The sequence below is a fragment of the Ostrinia nubilalis genome, chromosome 1 (genome assembly GCF_963855985.1).
Source record: "Ostrinia nubilalis chromosome 1, ilOstNubi1.1, whole genome shotgun sequence".
Taxonomy (NCBI): Eukaryota; Metazoa; Arthropoda; class Insecta; order Lepidoptera; family Crambidae; genus Ostrinia; species Ostrinia nubilalis.
In genome coordinates, this window is record NC_087088.1 from 18,500,617 (window position 1) to 18,526,048 (window position 25,432).

General features: G+C 42.6%; 1 protein-coding gene across 1 annotated transcript in view; it reads right to left on the reverse strand.

Annotated features, from left to right (window-relative positions):
• The window catches only part of LOC135076849 (tripeptidyl-peptidase 2), a 60,002-nt gene extending 42,223 nt beyond the window's left edge, over positions 1-17,779 (reverse strand). The window contains exons 1-9 of the mRNA XM_063971319.1: positions 17,666-17,779; positions 16,022-16,212; positions 15,807-15,938; positions 14,454-14,640; positions 13,986-14,136; positions 9,631-9,794; positions 6,848-7,091; positions 5,804-5,934; positions 1,775-1,937 (exon numbers count right to left, since the gene is read on the reverse strand). Of these exons, the coding sequence (XP_063827389.1) occupies positions 1,775-1,937; positions 5,804-5,934; positions 6,848-7,091; positions 9,631-9,794; positions 13,986-14,136; positions 14,454-14,640; positions 15,807-15,938; positions 16,022-16,212; positions 17,666-17,738 (1,436 nt within the window). The 5' untranslated portion in view covers positions 17,739-17,779. The remainder of the gene's footprint in view (positions 1-1,774; positions 1,938-5,803; positions 5,935-6,847; positions 7,092-9,630; positions 9,795-13,985; positions 14,137-14,453; positions 14,641-15,806; positions 15,939-16,021; positions 16,213-17,665) is intronic.
• Positions 17,780-25,432: the final 7,653 nt, after the last annotated feature.

A 25,432-nucleotide genomic window follows, 5' to 3' on the forward strand; every position in this document is an offset into this window, starting at 1 on the left:
CCCTATGGAGTTTGGGCTTGTGTGATTCGCCTTGACGAATATTTCGTATCCAGGGTCCGATGATGGAGCTGTAAGGGGGCAGATTTTTTTTCACTATGTGACTGTCTTTATTTTGTACTTAATATATATTTTACATATTATACCTATTCGTATTTCATTATGAATCGAAATATAAAAGACTTATTAAACTCTATTAAAATTTTAAATTAATTTATCAAGTTTGAATACCTCATTGTACCTTAAAATTAATAACTTAAATCAAGTCTTAATACGGTCACGGCTCAAGATTTTTTTGTCCATTTCAGCGTTCTTTTTACTCTTTTGACGTTGCGTTGACAGCTTTTACCTAAATTCGCGCGGAATATTTTTGTGAAATGGCTCTTAATTAGAAAAAAACATGACTTTTTTCACTTCTTTTTCAGTTATTTTCCAACACAAGAAAAACTAGGTCGTTAAGGTATGTTTTATTTTCTTTGTATTATTAGTATTTGAGCTATTCTACAAAAATAATGTAAATTTATTAGTCTACGTCTATTAGTTTCGACGTAATTGTTGAACAAAGATACCCCTTCCCCGCGGTTTCCATAGTAATCGGAATAGGTTGTGTGATTCTTTCAGGCAGTGCATTTTCGCATGTCGCGTGCGCTTCTTGCAACTTCTTGCTCCATTTTGGAAATAATTAATTTCGATCAACTAACTAAACTACTGAAACAGCGCTTGATCGCTTATAAATAATGTCGAAGTCGTACTAAAGTAAGGTGTACGGATGCAGTATGGTTAAGTTCAACATAGCGAGTGTTATTTAATGCCAAAATCGCGAAATCTTATGCGTAGTAAGTATACATCGATGATATTTTGTATGTAAATAATTCAAAACAAAACTCTTTTTTTCTCTTAACTCCAGGGATAGATTTCAGTGCGCTCCGGTTTACAAATTAGTATTGGCCTGAGGAACAAAATGCACTATAGTTTCATTCTGGGCAGCACTTGGTCCAACTTCCATACATGGATTGGCACTGTCCTTTGCTGGTTCTCCTTGCTGCTGGATTCATTGCACTACCATGCCGCGATGCTTTTCACACGATCCATTGTAAACGTGCCGCACGCGATTTGAGCTCTATGAATCGTTTAGTATGGGCGTCTATTTATCATTCGGATTGCTGTCAACCCTGACGGCCGTGGGCCGACGCGAGCTCCAAATACAGGCGCCACCTGGCGTAGTAGTATGACGTCACTCACCTCGCGAAGGAGGCATTCGCATAACCGTGCGCATAAGTGTACGATCCAATGTAGACTTGCCGTGCGCGATGCGAGCACAGTAGATGGTTATTTATCAATCTGACAACAGACTAACAGCCTATATAGCCATAGGCCTACGCTTACACCAGCTTTTTTTTCGAAAGGATATTTCTGATAGCTATTCGCCCCCAAGTAAGGCTAGAACCTCGACTTAGATACCGGCCGGGCAAGATACCGCGAGAAAAAGGGGCGTGTCGAATGTATAAGTTAGGCCCGTTTCACACGTCCCGGTTGCCGGCTAACCGGCGCCGGGTACTCGGTCGTGAAGTGTATGGGCATGCCGGATTAATTACGCCGGAACATGTGAAAGCTACGTACCATGCCCATACACTTTACCACCGGGTACCCGGCGCCGATTAGCCGGCAACCGGGACATGTGAAAAGGGCCTAGGGTGTTTCGGTTGTCGGCATCTCTGAGTTTTTGGGACGCCAGTTTCGGGGGGTGGTAGGAGGTACGCAGTGTGACGTCACTCACCTCGCGACGGAGGTGACGGCGCCGCCGGGCGCGGTGACGCTGACGCCGCGCGCGCCGTCACACGCGGGCCCTCGCGAACTCCAGCTGAAGGCTCCACCGTTCAGCTTCGTCCGCATCGAGTACGCCGCTGACATCATTTCAGGGGACACATAAGCTCCCACACCTGTGAAAATTTTAGGAACATAAATAATAATAATAAAATAAATATCCTTAAGAGCGTTTACGCCGTTTGGCGCAAAAACAGTACTTTTTCAACCCGTTACAATCATTAACCAGTTACATTACAAATATGTTATAGACATAAATAATTAGGCAATTTCGTCGTCTAAATAGTTAATTGAGAAAATATTTCGATTAGTATAGTATTTAAGAATTCTATCAAGATAAGTCCACACAGGTTTTCAAATTTCCACTTTAGCGTCAGTTTACAAGCTGAAATTTTTATAAACATACTGTGAAAACGATATAACAAACATTTATATCCTATAGCATAGGTCCTTCGGCAAATAGTTGATTGAGAAAATTCTTAGATTTAAGCATTTTACAATAAGAAATCACAAATTCAAAGAACGCGAAATACCCAAAAATCAAAGTGATTTTTACACCATTATTATTCTTTAATTCAACATAAAAATAGCTTAATATAATAAAATAACATCTTCTTTAAAATATTTACTTTAAAACGATATACAGGGTGTTACTTTGCATTCTTGCCATATTTACAGAGGTTACTATATTACTGATACTGAACACAAATCCGTAAAAAAATAATGCCCGAAATTTTTTTTTTTAATCTTGAGTATTTTATTTTATCGACAATCTGTTAAACACATCACTAATTATCGTAACGCATGCACATCACTTGTTGGCGATGGCGATGAAGACTTTTTTACTTTTTATTGTATTTTTAAATATCTATTGCAATCTATTGTCTTTAAAATGTCTTTTTGACACTTGTAAAAAACGGAGAAATCCATCAATCACAAATCACGTTATAAATAATACAAAAATGTCTGAAGTGTATTCAAACAACGAATAATTTAATCAAAATGGTGCTTGGAGTGTCTGCAAGACGTCTTAGACGAAATGCTTGATGACGTACCCTTAGCGTTACACCAAATGCTCTACTACCAGCAAGATGGTGCTCCCCCACAATAAGGACGTCAAGTGCGCGAATAATTACGTTTGGTGAACAGTGGATTGGACGAGTGGTCCAGTAGCTTGGCCACCACGATCCTCGGACCTGACACCAATGGATTTTTGGAGTGACTTGAAACGACTGGTATGCGCAGAAGAGATAAACAGTGTAAACGCTACATTGTTACATGAAAGGATTGTTTTAGTGAAACTGTGAGACAAAACGTTTATGTGTTGCGAAAACTAAAGCGAAAAACCTACGCTTCGCCGTGCTAGACTGTGCCTTCATCAGAAAGGAGGACACTTTGAACACTTGCTTCGCAGTACGTAAACTTTGTAAGTAGGAACTTATAAATAAATAATTAATTGTGAATAAGGTGATTTCATTTCATACTTAATTTATTAATTTGTAAAAATAGGGTACAATGTTAAAATTAATTAAAACCCTAATAATTATTACGTATTTTTGACGGTCCTATGCCCGTAAAGTAGAAAGGAAAATCTGAAATCAACTGAAGAGTATTTTAAAATAATTATTATGACTGGATAAAAAGGCTGGTACCCAGAGCCATAAAATTAAGAACTAGGCCACGCCCACTAGGTTTATTCCACTTGCACCTGTAGAACGTGCGAGACAAAATGGGTTTATTCCAATTTGTACTGAAAAACCAAATTTACTAAAATCTTAGTGTACTTTCTTTATGGGAGTCTCTTGTTTATCTTAAATAATAGGTATTGTTCCCTACTTTTATCTCTGTAAATATGGCAAGAATGCAAAGTAACACGGTGTATAATTTATTGTTATTGTTTTGCTATAAACATTTGAAAACTATTAAAAAACGCCGCGCGCGAATCATTTCCAATGATGTCCCTTGAAACGCCGCGCTTCGCGTAAACGCTCTTAAGACATTTTACACTGCGCTTCTAGTCCCAAACTAAGCAAAGCTTGTACTATGGGTACTAGACAACGGATATAAACATACTTAAATACTTTTTTTTTGTAAATACATACTTATTATACATAGAAACCACCCAGTCCAGTATAAACAAATATGTTCATGCACACAAATGCTTGTACTGTGCGGGAATCGAACCCGCTACCTCCGGAATAGTAGTCCGTTTCGAACCACTACACCAAACGGCCGACAAAACAACTAGTTTTAGACAAATAAACTGGTTTTAGGCAAACAAATACAGAAGCTCAAAGTTGCAGTGTGCTATGGAGAGAGCTATGCTCGGTGTTTCTTTACGAGATCGAATCAGAAATGAGGAGATCCGTAAACGAACTAAAGTCGCTGACATAGCCCGACAGATTAGCATGCTGAAGTGGCAATGGGCAAGGCACATAGTACGCAAAACTGACGGCAGATAGGGCAGCAAGGTTCTGGAGTGGAGGCCGCATACCGGAAAACGCAGTGGGACGTCCACCCACAAGGTGGACCGACGACATCATAAAGGTAGCAGGAAGGCGCTGGACGCAGGCCGCTAACAACCGGGCAACATGGAAAACATTGGGGGAGGCCTATGTTCAGCAGTGGACGTCCTATGGCTGAGATGATGATGATAATAATGATTATGAGGCAGACAAAAGAATCCATAAACGATAAGGCCGTACACCTCTTATCAAGACACTTTACTACTCAACACGAACGCACAGTAAATCGTATGATAAGTCACGCAGGCCGGCGCTCACGATACTACATACTCACGCTCCATTCACACACGACGCTGTGTGAGTTCACTTTCTTACGTTAACTACAAAAATCGTGAGTCGATCACCGCTCCTCACCTTCTAAGAACATCGACGCAGCATGTTATATTTGATCAAACATTTAACCAACCTTCAGACTTTCAGAAAATTACAACTGACTACCACTTTAGGGCCTTGCCACACTGGCGTATTACAAGCGTTTTCAAAGCTCGGATACGCGGCGTTTTCGCTGAGGCGCTGCTCCTTTTTAGGGTTCCGTAGCCAAATGGCAAAAAACGGAACCCTTATAGATTCGTCATGTCTGTCTGTCTGTCTGTCCGTCTGTCCGTCCGTATGTCACAGCCATTTTTTTCCGAAACTATAAGAGCTATACTGTTGAAACTTGGTAGGTAAATGTATTCTGTGAACCACATTAAGATTTTGATGCAAAAATAAAAAAATAATAATAAATATTGGGGGCTCCCCATACTTAGAACTGAAACTCAAATTTTTTTTTTTCATCAAACACATAATATGTGTGGGGTGTCTATGGATAGGTCTTCAAAAATGATATCGAGGTTTCTAAAATACTTTTTTTCTAAACCGAATAGTTTGCGTGACAGACGCTTCCAAAGTGGAAAAAAGTTGGTCCCCCCCCCCCCCCCCCCCTCTAACTTCTAAAATAAGAAAATGAAAAATCTAAAAAAAACATATAATGTACATTACTATAAAAACTACCAACGAAAATTGTTTTGAACGAGATCTAGTAAGTAGTTTTTTTTTTAATACCTCGTAAATCGTAAACCGCTTATAACCGCGTAATCTTTCATACAAATAATTTAAATTAAAAAATAATAATTTTAATTTCATAAATCAATGGTGTCGTAAGAGGCGACTTAGGGACTACACATCAAACAGAGAATGGGCAGCAGCGCTCTCTGAAAAACATCAATCTTTTAAACTGCGATCTCCAACCCGCCTGCCTAGCGTGGAGATTATGGCAAAACCCTCCACTATAGTGGAGGAGGCTCATAGTCCAGCAGTGGACTGTAAAGGGCTGTTGATGATGATGATGATGATGAAATCAATGGTACGGAACCCTTTGTGCGTGAGTCCGACACGCACTTGGCCGGTTTTTGAAAACGCTTGTAATCCGCCAGTGTGGCAACTCACAGCTAAGCTTTTTACTTGGAATTACTTACCAATGAGAATAGGTTGAGCGATATCAGGCGGAGCGCCGACGGTGCATAGCGCCGGGCCGTGGTTGCCGGCGGAGACCACCCACGACACGCCGTACCGGTTCACCACCGAGCAAATTATGTCGCCTACACGGCTGCGAACAAGAACAATTCGTTATTATTATTAAAGCCCGGTCTGTGAGCACGTAGAATTTTGTCCAATGATCCCAAGCTACCCATCCTTATCGCTCTCGCGTAATTATATTGTTGTCGCGACTGTGCGACGGGCGCCCGCAGTGAATGTGCGAGCAACATAATTACGCGCGAGCGATAAGGATGGGTAGCTTGGGGTCATTGGACAAAATTCTACGTGCTCACAGACCAGACTATACAGATCAAAAATGAATATTTGTGTTGATATTGTTTGAGATTTCGAACTATTCAATGGACACTATCTTGGCGCTTACTAATCCATGGAATTCCCCTTTCCTTTAGGCCTGGTTCAGACACAGCTGTTACCGCGCGTTGCTGGGCATTTCTCGTACATTTGCATCAATCCGTAACCGTAAGGTAACCCGCCTCAGTGTCTCGCCATTGAGAACCACCCAAAAACCGCTCGGTTATCGCGCGTCTAAACCAGGCCATAGCTGCCACTTGTCTTTCGCAGTTTCGCCGATGGTTAGCGACACTATGTAAACACCTGGCGCTACAGCTCAGTTGTATTCCCAATTCCTTTTAGGGCCTCCGCTAAAACTCAAGCGGGCATCCGCGCGCGTTGCTATGATAATACTAAACAGCGCACGGGTGAATTTTAGCGGAGGCCCTTAGCTGCCACTTGTCTCATTAGATTAGTCTACCAACTCTTAGACGATGGCCGTTGGGGCAGAAAAGTTCTCCAGTGGCAGATGACGTAGCGTGGGCAGGCCTCCTACTAGGTGGACCGACGATCTGGTGAAGGTCGCGGGAAGAGCCTGGATGCGGGCAGCGCAGATTGTGGAAAACCTTGGAGGAGGCCTTTGTCCAGCAGTGGACGTCATTTGGCTGAAACGACGACGACGACCAACTCACCCTGCGTTAGCCCAATGCGCGTGCTCTCCGTAGCTCATGTTGATGACGTCGATCTTCATGGTCTTGGACAGCTCCATGACCTTGATGCAGGCTCGTACTAACGCCGCTCCGGTTTCCATTGAACCCAGGCGACTGTCTCCAATGGTTAGCGAGACGATTTTGGCACCCGGCGCTACTCCGTTGAGCTCAGGACTGTCAGGGAAGTAACCGGCTGCTATGGCGGCTACGTGCGTGCCGTGGGTTGCTGGAAGGAAAGATAGTAAATGATGTCATGAGTTTTTAAGTAATGAGGGTTTTCGCGATTAAAAAATCCGCCAGATGACAATACGTAGACGCGAGGTTCCAAATGCTGCATGATTGGTTATTTATGACATGACATTGACAGATATGTCAAAATCCACCAATCACGCAGCAGTCAGACCTCACATCCACGTCCCGTCATCTGGCGGATTTTTCAATCGCGAAAACCCTCATTGGAAAGTGAATGTCTGTAGTCTATAGCGATCGATACGTATGTACTTCTTATGTATGCGCGGGCGATGCTGATCCCGATCGCGGCCAGTTGTCAATATTATACTGTCGAACGCTAAACCCGTGTTTCCTTCATACACCTCAGAGAGCACCAGTTATCTTGTACATTCATAGAATATGCGGGATAGCGTGCTAGTCGTATAAATAATCCCATCAAAAACAATACTTGTCAAAAAAACCAAGTCTCGCAACTCAGTTGTTCTACGGTAAAAAGTTGTGAGATCCATGTAATACCAAGTCCAGGCCAGGAAATCTTTAACGTTTTACATCTGAGTTGCGAGACTTGGTTTTTTTGACAAGTATTGTTTTTGATGGGATCTCATTTCTTTTTGTATTTTGTAGACAGCAGTTATGTATCTAGAAAACTGGACCGAAAATGAAAAATTTTACTCGACTTGGCGGTTGCACTACCGTGCCCCCAAATATTTTAGTTTTTCCTTGATTCATACACCAAACACTACTTATATTCCAAATTTGAAGCTTCTAGGTCTGCTAGAAGTGCCTTAGAATTTTGATGATCGGTGAGTCAGTCAGTCAGTGAGTGACAAAATTAACAAAATTAAGAAACTTTGACCCGTTATAATTCTTAAACTACTGGTTCAAATTGAATGAAATTTGAAATATACCGTGTCTTTACAATGCCTGCATAGCTAATGAAAATTCAGCCTTCTAGTTTTATCCACAACGAAGTTACAGGCGGTCGAAAATGGCCTGAATTGCTTCGAGAAAAGGATGGTACGGCCGTGCTCGACTTGGTGGGGGCACGGCAGTGCTGCAGATACTCGACCAGTAGGCCTAGGATGCGCACCGTGATAAGCTTTTATCGCGCAATTTTTTTTACGCGATAAGCCCATGCATTTGTCATCTAAAACATTGATAACATTTTATCCGAGCGCGCATCTTGGCCCGGCAGATAAGCTTAATGTGATTTGAATTTGATTTTGGTGAACAATCGTCCAGCAATCAAAGGGAATCGGAATACAGAAATTAAAATCATTTCCTGGTGATAAAATTGCCTAAAGTGCTGTAACAGCAGTCGGTGCCGGTAAATTTAGAACATTTCTTGAGCTTGGCACTGAGCAGGCTGGCACCGACTCCGAGAATATCAATCATGGTATACATTTGTCCTAATAAATAAATAATGTAATTATTTTATTTTCTACTTTTTAGTGCAGGTTTTTTGGAGTCGGTTTGTAGTCGGTAAAAAATCAATCAAAATCAAAAATATTTATTCAGTTTAGACCACAAGTGGCACTTATGAACGTCAATAGAAAATAATAAAAAAAGAAAAGGTAGCCCTTATAGGGCACTTTAACCTTATGGGGTACGTCGTAGTACTTATTATTATGCATGTGTAAAATTTAATTTTATTTTATTTATTTTATTTTATTCAGAAAACAAACAGCTTACAAATATATAAATTGCATAGATACAGTGTAGTTGGTCAAAGCCTATAGTTTTCACCTCTATATAATTGATAGTTCTTTTTAATTTTAATTTATTTTTATTATGTAAGACTGACTGTTTTGGCTTTTGAATATTTTTCCTTATTGTATGGACTGTATAGTGTCTGAAATAAATTTTATTGATTTGATTTCATTTGATTATTCTGTGGTACTACTCACAGCACATGCCGACCACTTCGAGCGTGGCGCCCGCGTCGTGCACGTTGACGGAGACCGTCATCTCGTCCAGCGGCGTGAGGTCGCCGAGTGCTCGCTCCGTGCCGATGCTAGTCAAGTGTCCGGTGCTGTACTACCAGGCCTGTTCATCTCCGCGAGCTTACATCGAAAACAAAACACGCACGATGGCCCACCTACAGGATACTATTCGACAAGGCCTCACATACGAGCGAACATTGACTCACGCACGCGTATTCTTGTGTATGATGGTTACAGAAAATGGTTTACTAAATACTGTGCAGTATTTAACTGCCTAAATAATAATAAAAACACAGAATGTACTTTTTTAAGTTGCCTCAAGACACTGAGAGGCAAATAAGTAGTTATTATTATTCATGATAATTCATGTATTTCCTCCTCCATTTTCCGCAGTTTGGCACCTCACGTCACACATCATATTAAGTCAGCCCTATGGCTTCGGCGCAGCACCGATCACTGACGTTTGTCAACAAAATGGTGCTCGTCTCTTGAGACAAGCTAAATTACACCATATTGTTAATGACATTGAGTATACATTCGCGAAGAAAACCTTCTGTACGTAGTGCTTATTATTATTGTGGTACTACTCACAGCACATGCCGACCACCTCGAGCGTGGCGCCCGCGTCGTGCACGTTGACGGATACCGTCATCTCGTCGAGCGGCGTCAGCTGCGCGTGCTCGTGGGTCGCCGAGTACTCGCCCAACAGCGGGCCTGAGGACAGCTCGCCGCTCTCTGACGTGTCGATGCATGCTCTGCAGACGAAATATACTAATATTACAAGTGCAAAGGTAGGGGCCCATCCTAAAACCTGGCGCAGACGTGTAAGGCCTCAGCCTCGAGTTTAGCGGGCAGCGGGGCGGGAGCGGCGGCGGCGCGGGAGCGGCAGGATCTTATGCATAAAATCAAATAGACCGGTTCTCGAAAACAGCGGCGCGGGAGCGGGCAACGAGCCCGTTGTTATTATTTAGGCAATAAATCGAGCGTTAGGAATAAATTTGAATCGAAATAAAATTGTCGCCGTTGTTCAGACATTTCGTTTGCGAATAAAAACAAATATCTCGACAACACAACCCCGAACACAACACTTCGCCGCTAAAGCGCCGCGCGAGCTGCCCGCTTGTTTCGAGAACGGGTCTGCGTTGCCCGCCCCGCTCCCGCGCCGCCGCCGCTCCCGCCCCGCTGCCCGCTAAACTCGAGGCTGAGGCCTAAGACGTGTGACATGCGCGGAGAGTGGCGAGAGCAAGCCGCGAGCGCCCGCGACGTGTACTAGCGGTGCCATTAACACCCGTTTCCTATATTCAATCCTTGTCCAAATCCGGATTACAACTGTCAAATTGAATTCAGTTTTAGATTATATTTCCGAAATGTTCGATGCATTTACACTTTAATATTGTTTAAATAGTCTTATAAACAATATAAAAATGTAAAAACATCAAAAACCGCAGATATTTTGGCAAAAAACGTATTAAAATTTGACAGTTGACAATCCAAATCCGTCCAATTTGGATCAGCCCCCTTAGACAAAACGCACTTTTTGATCGCATCGAAAATCAAATCCGTCAAAACTCCATACAAAAAAGGGGCTTTTCGACCACTTTTCGACTGGTTTGCGATTATAATTTGCACTTTGTCTAGACCCATATAGTATAAGATCCCGCTATACAACGACCTTCACCGAGATGCTTATTTGATGAAACATATTTTATATTCAATTTAACATGTCAATAATTATATTGCTTAAGGGTTGCCTAATAAATTTCTGTCCAGGATATGATTAATTAATCATTAAAAAAAGTTTTATTTTTAAATATTTCATCGGTTTGACTATTAAACAAACTCCATACCAATCGAAAGTATGAAGCCCATAGAATATGCAAACGTTAGGTTGCCTATTCTTTTCCAGTCATAACTCTCGGGTTGCCAGGTATAAACAGGTAAATTGATAGAGCATTTTGCACCGGTCTGATAATTTAATCAAATTTAAATAAAAATAAAGATTATTTCATTATGAACACGGTGGTATAGGGTTGCCTGCGAAAAATCAGTCCTGAATGACGGTTGTCGAATTTTGTAAAGTGAAATTAAAACTGAAAGGTGACATTTTTCGAGTAGTTGGCAACATTTGGGAAAGACGAGTTGTATGAGGCGTTTGTGTGTCTTGTCAAGAGGTGTCGCTTGGGTGAAGAAATTTCTCCAGTGTTGCCATGCTTTGGGAGATTTGGTCCAAAAATGTCGAAAGTGGAAATAACGACTTCCGGTCATAAATTTGGATGACGCCTCCTGAAAAAGAGTCGTACAAATGACATTTGACCATTTTCATCTCGATCACCTGGCAACACTGGCAGCTACGGGGAAAAGTATTTTTTCGACATGGGTGTCTTTAAAGTTAAGGACGGACAGAAGGAGATATGGCAGAAAAAATCCAAAAATGGGGTTTGGTCGGTTATACGACCCAAATTATGGGAAAAATCCGAAAATTCAGAAAATCAAGATGGCGACCGAGTGACCGGCCATTTTGTAAAAAGTTTCAGATTTCTGATTTTTCAAATGCATTTTTTGGGCAGTTGGCAACATTTGGGAAAGTCGAGTTGTATAGAGCGATTACGTAGTTTGCTGAGGAGTATCGTTTGGAAAAACAACATTTTCCAGTGTTGCCATACTTATTGCATTTTTCGCTTAATCTAGACCATTTTCCGCGCCGAAACCCATTTTTACTTTTTTTCTAACTTAAACCAATTCCGTGAAACAATTCCTTAAAACCACCCAAGTCCCAAAATTTTGTGGCCCCGTAACTGCCAGTGTTGCCAGGTAATCGAGATAAAAATAGTCAAATGTCATTAGTTTGACCTATTTGCAGGAGGCGTCATCCAAATTTTGGACCAAAAGTCGTTATTTCCATTTTTTACATGTTTTGATCAAATCTTTCAAAGTATGGCAACACTGGAAAATGTTGTTTTTCCAAACGATACTCCTCAGCAAACTACGTAATCGCTCTATACAACTCGACTTTCCCAAATGTTGCCAACTGCCCAAAAATGCATTTGAAAAATCAGAAATCTGAAACTTTTTACAAAATGACCGCTCACTCGGTCGCCATCTTGATTTTCTGAATTTTCGGATTTTTCCCATAATCTGGGTCGTATAACCGACCAAACCCCATTTTTGGATTTTTTCTGCCATATCTCCTTCTGTCCGTCCTTAACTTTAAAGACACCCATGTCGAAAAAAAATACTTTTCCCCGTAGCTGCCAGTGTTGCCAGGTGATCGAGATGAAAATGGTCAAATGTCATTTGTACGACCCTTTTGCAGGAGGCGTCATCCAAATTTTTGACCGGAAGTCGTTATTTCCACTTTCGACATTTTTGGACCAAATCTCCCAAAGCATGGCAACACTGGAGAAATTTCTTCACCCAAGCGACACCTCTTGACAAGACACACAAACGCCTCATACAACTCGTCTTTCCCAAATGTTGCCAACTACTCGAAAAATGTCACCTTTCAGTTTTAATTTCACTTTACAAAATTCGACAACCGTCATTCAGGACTGATTTTTCGCAGGCAACCCTATACCACCGTGTTCATAATGAAATAATCTTTATTTTCATTTAAATTTGATTAAATTATCAGACCGGTGCAAAATGCTCTATCAATTTACCTGTTTATACCTGGCAACCCGAGAGTTATGACTGGAAAAGAATAGGCAACCTAACGTTTGCATATTCTATGGGCTTCATACTTTCGATTGGTATGGAGTTTGTTTAATAGTCAAACCGATGAAATATTTAAAAATAAAACTTTTTTTAATGATTAATTAATCATATCCTGGACTGAAATTTATTAGGCAACCCTTAAGCAATATAATTATTGACATGTTAAATTGAATATAAAATATGTTTCATCAAATAAGCATCTCGATGAAGGTCGTTGTATAGCGGGATCTTAGACTAATAGGATTGAATATAGAAATCCAGCATAAATGAGCTGCCAAACTAGCGGTTTGCTAGCGTTTTCAAAGCGGAGCGGCGACGCAGCAAAGACATCGCGGCTCCGCGGCGAACACGCGGCTAAAACTCGATGCGAAAACGTTGCGTTGTGTATTGCGCTTTAAAAACGCTTGTAATCCGCCAGTGTGGCACAGCCCTAATAGGCGGGCGAACTCGACGGGCCTGATTCTGCTGACCTTACAAATACTACGAAACTTGGTGTGGAGATTATTTCATACACTGGGAAGGACAGTAAGAAGAATTCCATTCCTAAAATCATCCCTTAACGACGTGTGCAGTCGCAACAACTCTTAAGATCATTGGGTGAATGAGTAGTTCAGAAAAAAAAGTGGTGTGTATGCATGTAATTACTGCTACTTTCGTAAGAGCCGACTACATAAATATGCGAACATCAGGCCTCCCCAACCCGTCTGGTCAGCGTGGGGAGAGTAGGCCAAATCCTGCATTTGCCTCTGGTAAATTAGAGGATAGTGCTCCTGCAGCGGAGACTAAATGACCTGATGATGATGACTGCTACTTTGCAACAAACTGGTAGTTTTGTGTGATTATTTATTTATTTATTTATTTATTTAAGGATAGTACACAGCACAATGTCAATCTGTATCTAATAACAATGTTTTTTAGTTTAGATTAGAATAGAATAGAATAGAATTTCTTTATTGCGGTAAATGTGGTACAAAGTAGTGATAAACAATGAATGTTCGTTTCACACATCTAACCAACGACAATTGGCATGCAACATACAGTGAAACAGAAAGCACACAATTAAGTCCAAATAAATAAGTCTCTAAGACTATAAAAATTCAACTAAAATAATTAATTAATTAACAATGATGATATTATACATTCAATAATAATAAACAAAATACATTTCGATTAAAAAAAAATATAATAGAAAAACAGTGTCAATTTCTTTAATTCAATTATGTGCCACCTACCTCCACACTGTGCCATCGTGGAACAGTACACAGTCATAAGTAGGTCCGAGATCATTGTACTTTTTCTCTGCGTTCTGAAGCACTTCCACGCGCGCCTCCAATTCTTCCTTCAGCAGCTTGTCTTCCTGGCTCAGGTTCGTGCCTTTCGGCGCTAATAACAAACAGCGAATATCAATGTTAGTACTTTAATAATTTATTGAAAAGTGACATTACATGTTGGTTAAAAGACTTGTACAGTTAATTATTCCAAATTTCTGGATTGTATGGACATTGTTTATAGTTTTATAGTATATCCCCCTCAATTCGTGTTTTTTTTTTACATATGCCTGCTCCAAATCTTTCATTAAGCTATTAACATCCTTTACTAACAAAAAGCAAAGAAATATTACCTTTACAATATCTTAAAAACTTTCGCAAAGCAATAAGGTCTAAAATAGGGTTACACCTGTGCTTCTTTTTTTTACTCACTTAATTCAGCCTCAAATTCCTGCAAGTTCTTGTTGGCCTCTGCAAACGCAGGCTTATGGCCCACGTCCCAAAGGTGCTCCTTGCGGTGTTCCTGCACGCGCTCCCGCAGCTTCGTCGGGTATAAGCTGAACGGGTGCAGTATGCCTACTCGCCATGTGCCAGTTGGATTCTTCCATGATTCAGGTATCTGATAGGCAAAATTAATAACAAATAAATGCAAAAACAGTGTTACTAATCGGTATTTTTTTTACCTAATGGGTAACAGTGTTACACAAAATGTGTGACTCAACGGGAACAAACAATTTAAAAGGACTCCAAAAAATGCTAAAAAGTAAACCACTTAACTTTTGATAAAATTTAACCATTATCATTACAAAAAGAACAAATCTGTTTATATGTGTTGACTCTCCAAAAGTCGAAGAAACAACATCAAATCTGATTTAACTGGGCTGATTGCATATTCTTAAAAAAACTGTTTTAAGACAGAATGAACTTCTCAATTTTGCCACCAAAGTGGTTCAATATAATTGCCCAACCCCTGATAACATGTAGTACTTGTACTCCAATGTATTTGTGTTATAACATTCAATAAAGTTGAGTCACTAGTTTTTACACAGAAATTATGTAATAATCCATGTATTAATACTATTGTATAGCAACAGGGAATTGCTAATACTATCAAAATGTGTATGTAACCCAGATTTAAACTAGGTACATGATTATGCTATCAAATATTAAGTAAATGCAAATGTAAGCTGCTCAGCACATCTGTAGAAAAAACACTGTTACAGCTAAAATATTTCAAAAATGTACAAATATACATACTATTTTTTGTCTGCACTGGGACTGGTCCTAAATAAGATCCAGCCCATTACTATAATCATCCAGTTTAGACCTTTAGGTAGATACCTATTTAACCCACTTGTTATTAGCGTTCTTTTAAAAGAACGCTAGTTTTTACATAAATATTTTTACTAATGTGGGTAGTGTAAACAATTTTTATGTGCAACATTTGAAAGATGAGGTGTGTCGCAGTACTGTCCAAGTCTTATAAGTACACTGACGTAAATAACTATAAAGTTTTGGAGCGATTGTTTTGAGATAAATTTATCATGACTGATTTAAGGTAAGTGATAGAAAAAGTGAATTCCGTAACAAGTGGGTTAATTTAAGTAAGACTGCTGATGACACAAAACAGCTGTACCACATGACAGTTCAAGAGTCAATGACCTTATTGGTCTCAGTAGCTGACAAGGAAACTATGAAGAATAACGCGAAATCTTACGTGCGAGTCGGATTATAATATTATCTAGCCAATTCAAAAGTGGGAAAGTCGAGAATTTAATGATATACCTTCAGTTTACGGCCGGTAACGCCGGTGATGCAGCCGTCAACAACTTTTTTAATAACCGTACTGGTATCCACATCTCCGCATCCACTGCAGTCAAAACGCTCAATCACCTTCGTCTCCCCGCTGGGCGTGACCTAAAACAATAAATATAACCATTAATTTCGAATAAACTAACAAAAAAATCAACTAAATAATCGTGACAAGACACATTTTTTACCTTGAGTCCAGATGCCGCTGGGTCCACACCAGAGTCCAAAATAGCGATAATGGTGTCCCTTCCATCATAAGTTGGGTTTTTATTTAAAAATGAGACAACTCCTGTTTCTTTTTTCGGCAATAATCCCCAAACGGGGAAATCACAGTCGATAGGGCCGTCTGCCATTTTTGATGATTCGATATTTAGTGTTGCTGTAATGAAATAATAAACTAAACATGGTAGGTTTTAGAGATGTGATTATTTATTTAAAAAAAAAAACAACTATATAAAACTAGTCTTTTTGTTTTGCGTAATTATTTTAATGTCCAAAATACACAATACAAGTGCCGAAGAATGAATTCAATACATTAACTAACAATTTTAGTTAATAGTATCTTTGGGCGAGACTGGGAATGTTGTTTGTCTTTTTAGTCGATTGTACTGTCCACCTTCTCTATCTAAGGCCTGTGCGAGTTCATTTGCATGAGCATGAGTTTCTTTCTAGTTCCTCCTGGTATTTCAGGCTTGCCTGTACTATTTCCTCACGAACAGTGTATAGATGCCTATCCACCATTGCCACTTCAGCCCCCCTAGACAAAATGCACTTTTTGATCGAATCGAAAATCGAGTCCGTCAAAACTCCATACAAAAAAAGGCCTTTCGACCTAATTTCGACAACTTTTCGACTGGTTTGCAATTTATTGTGCACTTTGTCTAGACCCACAGCTTGCTATTAATCCGTTGGGCTATGTCACCGACTTTCGTTTGCACATTATAAACCAGTCGAAAAGTGGTCGAAAACAATGTCGTCTTTTTTTTTGTATGAAGTTTTGACGGATTCGATTTTCGATTCGATCAAAAAGTGCATTTGTCTTGGGGGGCTGATTCGATCCCGTAAAGAAACACCGAGCATAACTAACGCCCGATGGGCAGCAAAGTTCTTTAGTGGAAGAGAGTGGAAGCCACGTACTGGAAAGCGCAGCGTAGTATGTCCACCCACTTGGTGGATCGACGACCTCATAAAGTTAGCAGGAGCCAGGAAGGCGCTGGATGCAGGCCGCTACCAACCGGCCTTTGTGGAAATCATTGGAGTAAGCCTATGTTCAGCAGTGGACTTCCTTCCTATGCTAGTTAAGGCTGAAGTGATGATGATGATGTTAACAAAAAGTAAAGGCCAGTAAATCAAGGAGTCTTTATTAGACTATAAACGAACCATGTCATTTGAAATCTCAAACTAATGACAAATGATTGAAATCAGAATCGGTGAGACATCTATCCAAAATATTTGAAAAATACGCACCATTGAAGCCATTAGACAAAATAATAAAATATTAGAATTTATTGAAATAGATTACCTCCAATTTGTTGCGCAGAAAATGTGGTTCGAGATATTACCTTCCATTGTAATTATTACTGGAAGTCTTGCATTACCCGGCTATGGACTATGGTGGATCCATCAACTGATTTTAGGAAATGTAAGATTGATATAAACTCAGATTTAAGTTTTAAAGAGTTTCGGTTGGATTACGAAAGACGGTAAGCTACCTGGCGAGGTGACTGCGGCTAGGACCTTCTGCTTCACAGTCAATTAACTTGCCAATTCGTAAAGAAACCAAAAAAAATCATAACTACCTCCATATTCCACAATAATTAAATAATTCCTACCTTGGCACTCAGATGGGTCACACTGTTGGTACGAATTGATATTCTTTACTGGCAATGTGCATGAAACTGTCATTCTGTAAAACAAAGTGTTTGCAGAGTTCACTGTTCGAATTCTTGTAAATATGTGGTACGAAATTCTGCCGAGTTTCTTCATAATAACAGCGGCTTTAGGCTTGCCTGGATGGGGTCTTTATCACATTCACAACTTGACACTGGGCAATGTAAGTGACAAAAATAATAACCTACCGATTAGGTAACAACTTCACTGGAGAGATTTCACAGAGCAGGAATTATATTTTTATTTAGTTTCTTCTACCATAGATAAAAAAACGACTGCGCCTTCGTTAATCAACCAATAGGTACTTTATTTTGCAGTATTTAAATCTTTACAATAGGATGATAAACCAGTATGTAATCGAACAGTGAAAGAAATAAGCAAATACTGAACAATTTTTAATTACATTACTTACAATAGATCTTTTTCTACAGCATTACAGACGCACACTCCTCCAGCGATGGGACCGCATCACATACCAGCGTGACTTGAGGCTCACTGGGAACCCTTACAAAGTCAATGTGAGTTTTAATTTATTATTAGTTAAACATACCAAGAACTTTTATTATTAAAATAAATAATGACAATATAAATCCTGGCTAGGTATGTACCTACCTACATAAGTTCGCTATTAAACTTAATTTTATCTTTAAATCTATTTTTTATTTTGTTGCAGGGACTAGAGGCAATCCCCGATAAATAAATGGATTCAACATTTCTGTAGCTTCATTAATCAATAGAACTTTTATTGTAAAATAAATTGTATTTAAGTTAATTAAAACATATTTTATTTCTGTTAGTAAAAAAAATATTTTATCTATACTAGTATTATAAATGTGAACCACCACTGAACCGATTTTGATAAAATTTGGCATAGTGATAGTTTGAGTCCCGGGAAAGGACATAGGATAGTTTTTATCCCAGTTTTTTTAAACAGGGACGCGCGCGATAAAGTTTTTCTGTGACAGACAATGATAAGAATGGATATTGTTGTATTTCCTTAAATAGTGGTCCAAAGCAAAGGGGTTGGGGTCGATACACTGTACACTGAGGTACCAACCAGCATACATATAAAAAAATTCAAGGTTAAAAAAAAATATTTTTTTGTAATACAAAATTGAATTCATTTATGTATTAACTAAGTACCTATTCCAATATTTTTTTTACGAACTGAATAATATTAAACAATTAGTTTTGTTTCGAAAGTCAATACTCACTACTAGCAAATCGGTTGACTCTACCTTTAGTTTTTGAACACCCTTTAACATGATTTTTTTAAATACCTATTGGTATGTGTGTACCTACCGCAGTGTACAGTGTATCGATCCTTTTGCTTTGGACCACTATATAATTTACGCCACACCATGTATAATTACTTTTTTTTTTGTATCACATAATGATAGGTACACAATATTTTTGGCACATTTTGAAAGTAAACCCTGAGCATTTTGGGAATTTGCACCTCTGCTGCTTGTCCAGCCAAAATAACGCCCAATGAGATGTTTGATCTAACCTGACATCTTTCGATGGGATTGGTTGAGCTGGTCCTCGGAATTTCTTCAGTGCAAGTTCTCCTTGTATGGTGCTGCTGCTGCCACTAGGCCGACCACGTATAGCGCCATTTGCAGGTAGACCCAATTTACAGAGGGTTTACAGCAAGTTCTAATCTGAAATATGATGAGGTACTTACAACTTGAACCCCACTTAACATCAGGTGCGATTGTGGTCAAATACCTGCCTTGTTATGCATAAAAAATAAATAAAAAAAAACCCCTACTTGTGAGGTTTATTTGGCATGTACTGTTTTATGTAATGACCTTAGATTAATATTAATTTAAGGTAATGACTCATTTTGGTTGTACACATCTGGTCCTCTATGGAAAGCCTTTGGTATATTTGGAGCTTTGGAGTGATTTAGACCAATAAGGCCTCATTCGCACGAGAGTTTAAACAGCGTTGCGTTATAACCCGGCGTCGGCGCTTTTATAACGTCCTCAATGTGATCATTCATACGAACGCTTTTAAATCACTTTCGTCTCGTCACTCGCTTTAGTAAGACGTGGGAATGGTTTCTGCAAAATTACTAGCAATAGCGATTTGTGTTGCTAGCTTGCTAGAAGACGAAGAAAGAAACAAAGGACATTCTGGGCATTTCTGGGTACATCCTCTGAATGAACAGAGATACTTAAGACAAATGTATACCATGATTGATATTTTTGGAGTCGGTGCCGGTAAATTTAGAACATTTCTTGAGCTTGGCACTGAGCAGGCTGGCACCGACTCCAAGAATATCTCGAATCTACGATTATTCTGTCAAACTCTTTGTTTAACTGACTTTATCGTACGTTATGAACTGTCAAATTTATTTATTTATTTTAATTACACATGTAACGCGGCAACGCTATTTCATAACGTTTATAACGTTATCGCGCGCGAACAACGCAACGTTAGTGTTATCACGCCATCTCGTCTAATAGCGAATCACGCGGAAGTATGGTGCCGCGCCCTTCCCTCGGCCAATCGGCGCGAGGCAGTCCCCCCCGCGCGTCTCGCGACTCACGCGGAAGTTCTAGAAGTTTCCTTCTTCCCGGTGCGCGACGCCAACGTGAACGGTCGATTTTGAGCTAGCCTATGTTGAAATATGTAAATTCCTATAAATGTTTGCCACGAAGTTTGTTTAGTCGTAAGCTTGAGTTCAATAAATGATTATTGTGAAACCACGACTAAAATGACGCCCAACTCGAGGCCTTGGCCTTAACCTACGAACAGTACCGGCAAAGTACCTACCGTGAGTGCAGCAACGTGTCGAAACCTGTTTTTACCGGCGTGAAAAACAGTGCAATCTCGAACTGTAACGAGTGACGATGGCTTCCGCGACGCGATCCAAGTGTGGGGTCGCAGGCAACCGCGACGACCACGACGACCACTCGGCGGCAACGGCGTCGGCAGCCGCGGGCGACCAGGGGGTCGCTCAGCACGGCGCCGACCGGCAAGCGACAGCGGCTCCGACCGCGCCCGGCGGCAGCGCCGCGGGCCCGTTCATGACCGAGTCGCAGGTGTCTTCCCTCCTGTCGGCCTTCGCACGGTCCCAACAGGAGGCCAACCGCATCCTCTTCGAGAACCTACTGACGACGCTGAGCACCACGAGCACGACGAGCACGGGGCCGGCAGTACCGCCCCAGTCGCCACCGATGTCGACATCCGAGTCGCAGTTCCGAGGCGGGTCGTTCGCAAAATGCACGGCACGCTTCGATGGGCGAGCGGACGACGCCGACAAGTTGGAAGCATTTCTGGACGCCGTCACTACATACAAGGAGTGCCTGAGCGTGAGCGACGAGCACGCGCTGCGCGGCCTCCCCATCCTGCTGGTGGATGATGCAGCTGTGTGGTGGCGAGGGGTCAAGAACTCCGTCTACACCTGGGACGACGCGGTCGCGCGCCTACGAGGCATGTACGGCGCCGCACGACCGGCCTACAAAATCCTTCGCGAAATATTCGCGCAAGAGCAAGGACAGCAACGATGCGACGTGTTTATCTCGAAGACTAGAGCGTTGATAGCTAAACTTCCATACGAACTGAACGAGTGTCTGCAGATTGACATTGTTTACGGTCTACTTGACCGACGAGTGCGTAAACGCGTAACCCGCGAAAGTGTTGTGTCGTTAGACGTGTTGGTGGATAGGGCCCGCGATATCGAAGAGTCTATCGCCGAGGTAACGCGAGGGGACGAAGGTAAAGGTCCACGCGGCACCACAAGTACCTATTCCATCCAGAAAACCGTAAGTAGTTCTCCGCTAACTGATAACACACCTACACACTCGCCCCCTAGTTCAAATGACGCAAAAACACAGGGACGTAATCGTTTACGTTGTTCTTTTTGTAAAGTATTTGGTCATCAAGTAGATAATTGTCGTAACCGTGAGCGAAATAACAAAACTTCCACGAGCAAAGACAACCCCGAACGTAATAATAATAATAGTTCGCGTAGTAATAATAGTACAAATGTACAATACGGTGTTATGGATGTGGCCAGCAAGGCGTAATCAAATCGAAGTGTGAGACGTGTAGTCCGAAGTCTCAATCGGAACTTCACACTTTAGGGTCCCGTCGTACTTTTTACAATAATTGTAAACCCCCCGTAACATTACTATCATCACGTAACAAGACGAAAGCTCGTCGTAACTCATCACGTAAAATTCCCGTCATACAGGGTGAAAATGGGAATGTGTTTACAATACAGGGTGAAACCGGGAATTTTTGTGGAAAAAATTGTATACCCGGGAATATTAATTCAGCACGGGGTGGTAACCGTAGCTCATCTGTAACACATGGTGGTAACCGTAGTTCACCTGTAACACAGGGTGGCAACCGGAATTTTTCGGACACACAGGGTGGCAACCGGAACTTTTCGGGCATATTACAGGGTGGCAAATGCGACTTTTCTGGGATGCAGGGTAACGCATCCGAAATGTGTCACAGTGGTAATCGTGTGCAAGATAGATGTGAAATGCCTATCTCACCCGATGTTTTACGCAATTTTCGAGAAATTGCCGATTTTGAGGCGAAAGCCAGTTTTTCAGGTGGTAGTGAGCTTAATTCCGCCCAGGTGAAGGGTGAGCCTCACGATTTCTGTTTCCTCCCTAATCTGACTCTTTATACAGCGGGAGTTGACTTCGACCAGTTCAAACCGACGATCCGTATCAAGATCTTGGGTCATAGCGGTGTTGCTGTCATGGACACAGGGGCTACGAACTGCCTCGCCAGTCCGATGCTGTACCGGACGTTGGTGGACGGCGGCGTACGCTTCATGGAGACGCAGCGATCGATCGGGTTAGCAGACGGAACACGACAGGTACACGATGTCCTTATAGGTGACGTGACTGTCGTCCTGCAGGGTCGAAAAATATTTACCACATTCATGGTGATCCCTGGAGCTGATACGAGGACGCTTCTAGGACGCGATTTCATCCGAGATGCAGGTATTCTCATCAATATCCAGCAGGCAACGTGGAGTTTTGCCGACACACCAGGCCGGCGGTATGCCTTTGTAAAGGACCATGTACCTACCCCTACCGCCGATGCAGAGCTGATGCGTGTCGAGGCCACCAAGCTGAAGCTGAGGGATGATGAAGGTGTTCACCTGAGTGATGAGCAGCGCGACAGGCTTAATGAGCTGTTGGTGGAGCACGCTGATCGCTTCGCTCCCGATGGCAAGCCTACGGATTTCGCGACGCACCACATTAAGACTGACGAGAAGCAGGAGCCTATCGCTTCTCCACCTTACCGACTGTCACAGGGTAAGAGGCAGCTTCTGGAGCAGGAGCTGGATAAGTTGCTGAGAGACGACATCATTGAGGAGTGCGAGTCACCTTGGGCAGCAAACGTCGTACTTGTCACGAAGAAGGATGGCGGCGTACGCCTCTGCGTGGACTATCGCAAACTCAATGCCGTGACGGAGCCGGACCGGTACCCTCTGCCGAGGATGGATGATGTCCTGCACGCCGCGAAGACCAGCAATTTCATGAGCACGCTAGATTTAAGATCTGGCTACTTCCAAGTGAGTGTCGCAGAAGAGGACCGCGACAAGACCGCCTTTATCACACCCGTCGGTACGTACCGATTTAAGCGGATGCCCATGGGTTTGCGCAACTCTGGCGCTACTTTCCAAAGGCTTATGGACAGGTTCAAGTCGAACATCCGGGGCGACGTCTCCGTGCTATGCTACCTCGACGACCTGATTGTCTTGTCTGACACGTACTCTCGACACCTGGAGGACCTGGAAGCGGTGTTTGATAGACTCGCATTATTTGGTTTGCGCATCAACCGCGAGAAGAGTTTTTTCGCCAGAGATTCGGTGAAGTTTTTAGGTCACCTGATAGTTCCAGGAGGAATACAGGTGGACCCAGCCAAGACCGAGGCCATTACGTCCCTGCCGCCGCCGAGCAACCTGAAGCACCTGAAATGTTTTATTCAGACGACGAGCTGGTTCCGGCGGTTCATCCCCAACTATGCAGAGATTGCCCGGCCTTTGACGACGCTGCTAAAGAAGGACGCCAGCTGGAAGTGGGCGCCGGAGCAGCAGTCTGCCTTTGAACAGCTGAGACAGCTACTCGTGACGGCGCCGATATTGCGGCAAGCCGATGAGACCCAGCCGTACAAGCTACGAACCGACAGCAGCGGCTATTGCCTCGGGGCAGTTTTGATGCAGGGGGAGGGGCCCGACGAGCGCCCCATTGAGTACGCTAGCCGCCTCCTGACTGCCGCCGAGAGGAACTACACGACAACGGAGCGTGAAGCCTTATCAGTTGTGTGGGCTGTCACGAAGTTCCGGGGATACATCGAGGGTTCCGAAGTAGTTGTCGTTTCAGACCACCAGCCCTTGAGATGGCTGATGAGTGTCAAGTCGCCCAGCGGAAGACTCGCAAGGTGGGCGCTGACACTGCAAGAGTACAACATGCGCATCGATTATGTGCCAGGTAAGTCCAACGTTGTAGCGGACACCCTATCGCGACCCGCGTGCAGTGAAGAGACCAGCTGTGACCTGTGTCTTACCGTGGTCGATCTCCCAACTCAGAGCGCATCCGACCTGCGCGAGAAGCAGCTTCAGGACCCTGAGATCAAGAGGATTATAGACGACTTGGAGACGGAAGACGAACCCTTTAGGGGGAGACAGTGGTCAAACCGCGGCTACGTGATGTCAGATGGAATTTTATACAGATGTGGTCCTGAATCCGACGAGAATGACGACGCGTGCTTAGTTGTACCGACGAGCGAGAGAGCAAAGGTCCTCGCTGATTACCATGACGCACCGACGGCTGGTCACATGGGAGTCGAGCGCACGCTGCACCGGATCAGTTCACGATTTTATTGGCCTGGTATGAGAGCGACTGTGGCTGAGTATGTGAAGAATTGTGTGCCCTGTCAGCGGTATAAAGCTGATAACCGCAAGCCAGCCGGCCTTCTTCAGTCCCCTGCCGGAGCCCGCCGTTTTGAAGTAATGTCTGTCGACCTTTTCGGTCCCTTGCCGGAGACGCCCGCGGGGAACCGATGGATTTTGATTGTCGAGGATGTTTGCAGTAGATGGATCGAACTCTTCGCATTGAAGAATGCCACCAGCGTAGAATGTGCCAAGACCCTTATAGAGGAGGTTTTCCTGAGGTTCGGTGTGCCGAGGAGGATGGTAAGCGATAATGGCGTGCAGTTTGTTAGCGAGATCATGCAGCAGGTCTGTAACACGTTCGGGATCGATCAGTGCCTGACGCCATTCTACCATCCTGAGGCCAATCCTGTGGAGAGAAAGAACAGAGACCTGAAACCTCAGCTGGCAATCCTGGTGGGCAGAGATCATTCGTCGTGGGACGAGCACATAGCTTCCGTGAGGTTTGCGATGAACTCGGCATTGTGCACTAGTACTGGGTACTCACCTGCGTTCCTTACCTTCGGGCGGGAGCTGCGCGCGCCTGCCGACGCACTCACTGACATGAGGGAGATTGTGGAGAATGATAAGTTCGTAGCTAATATTACCACTTACCTTAGGAAGCTGTCCTCCGCACTCCTCGACGCTAGAGATGCTCATGAGAAAGCCCAGGCGATCCGGAAGAAATACGCCGACGAAGGTCGTCGGCCGCCGCCCGACTATAAGGTAGGCGATTTGGTCTTGCTGAAGACCCAGGGTTTGAACGACACTGATCGAGGTCAAACCCCTAAGTTTA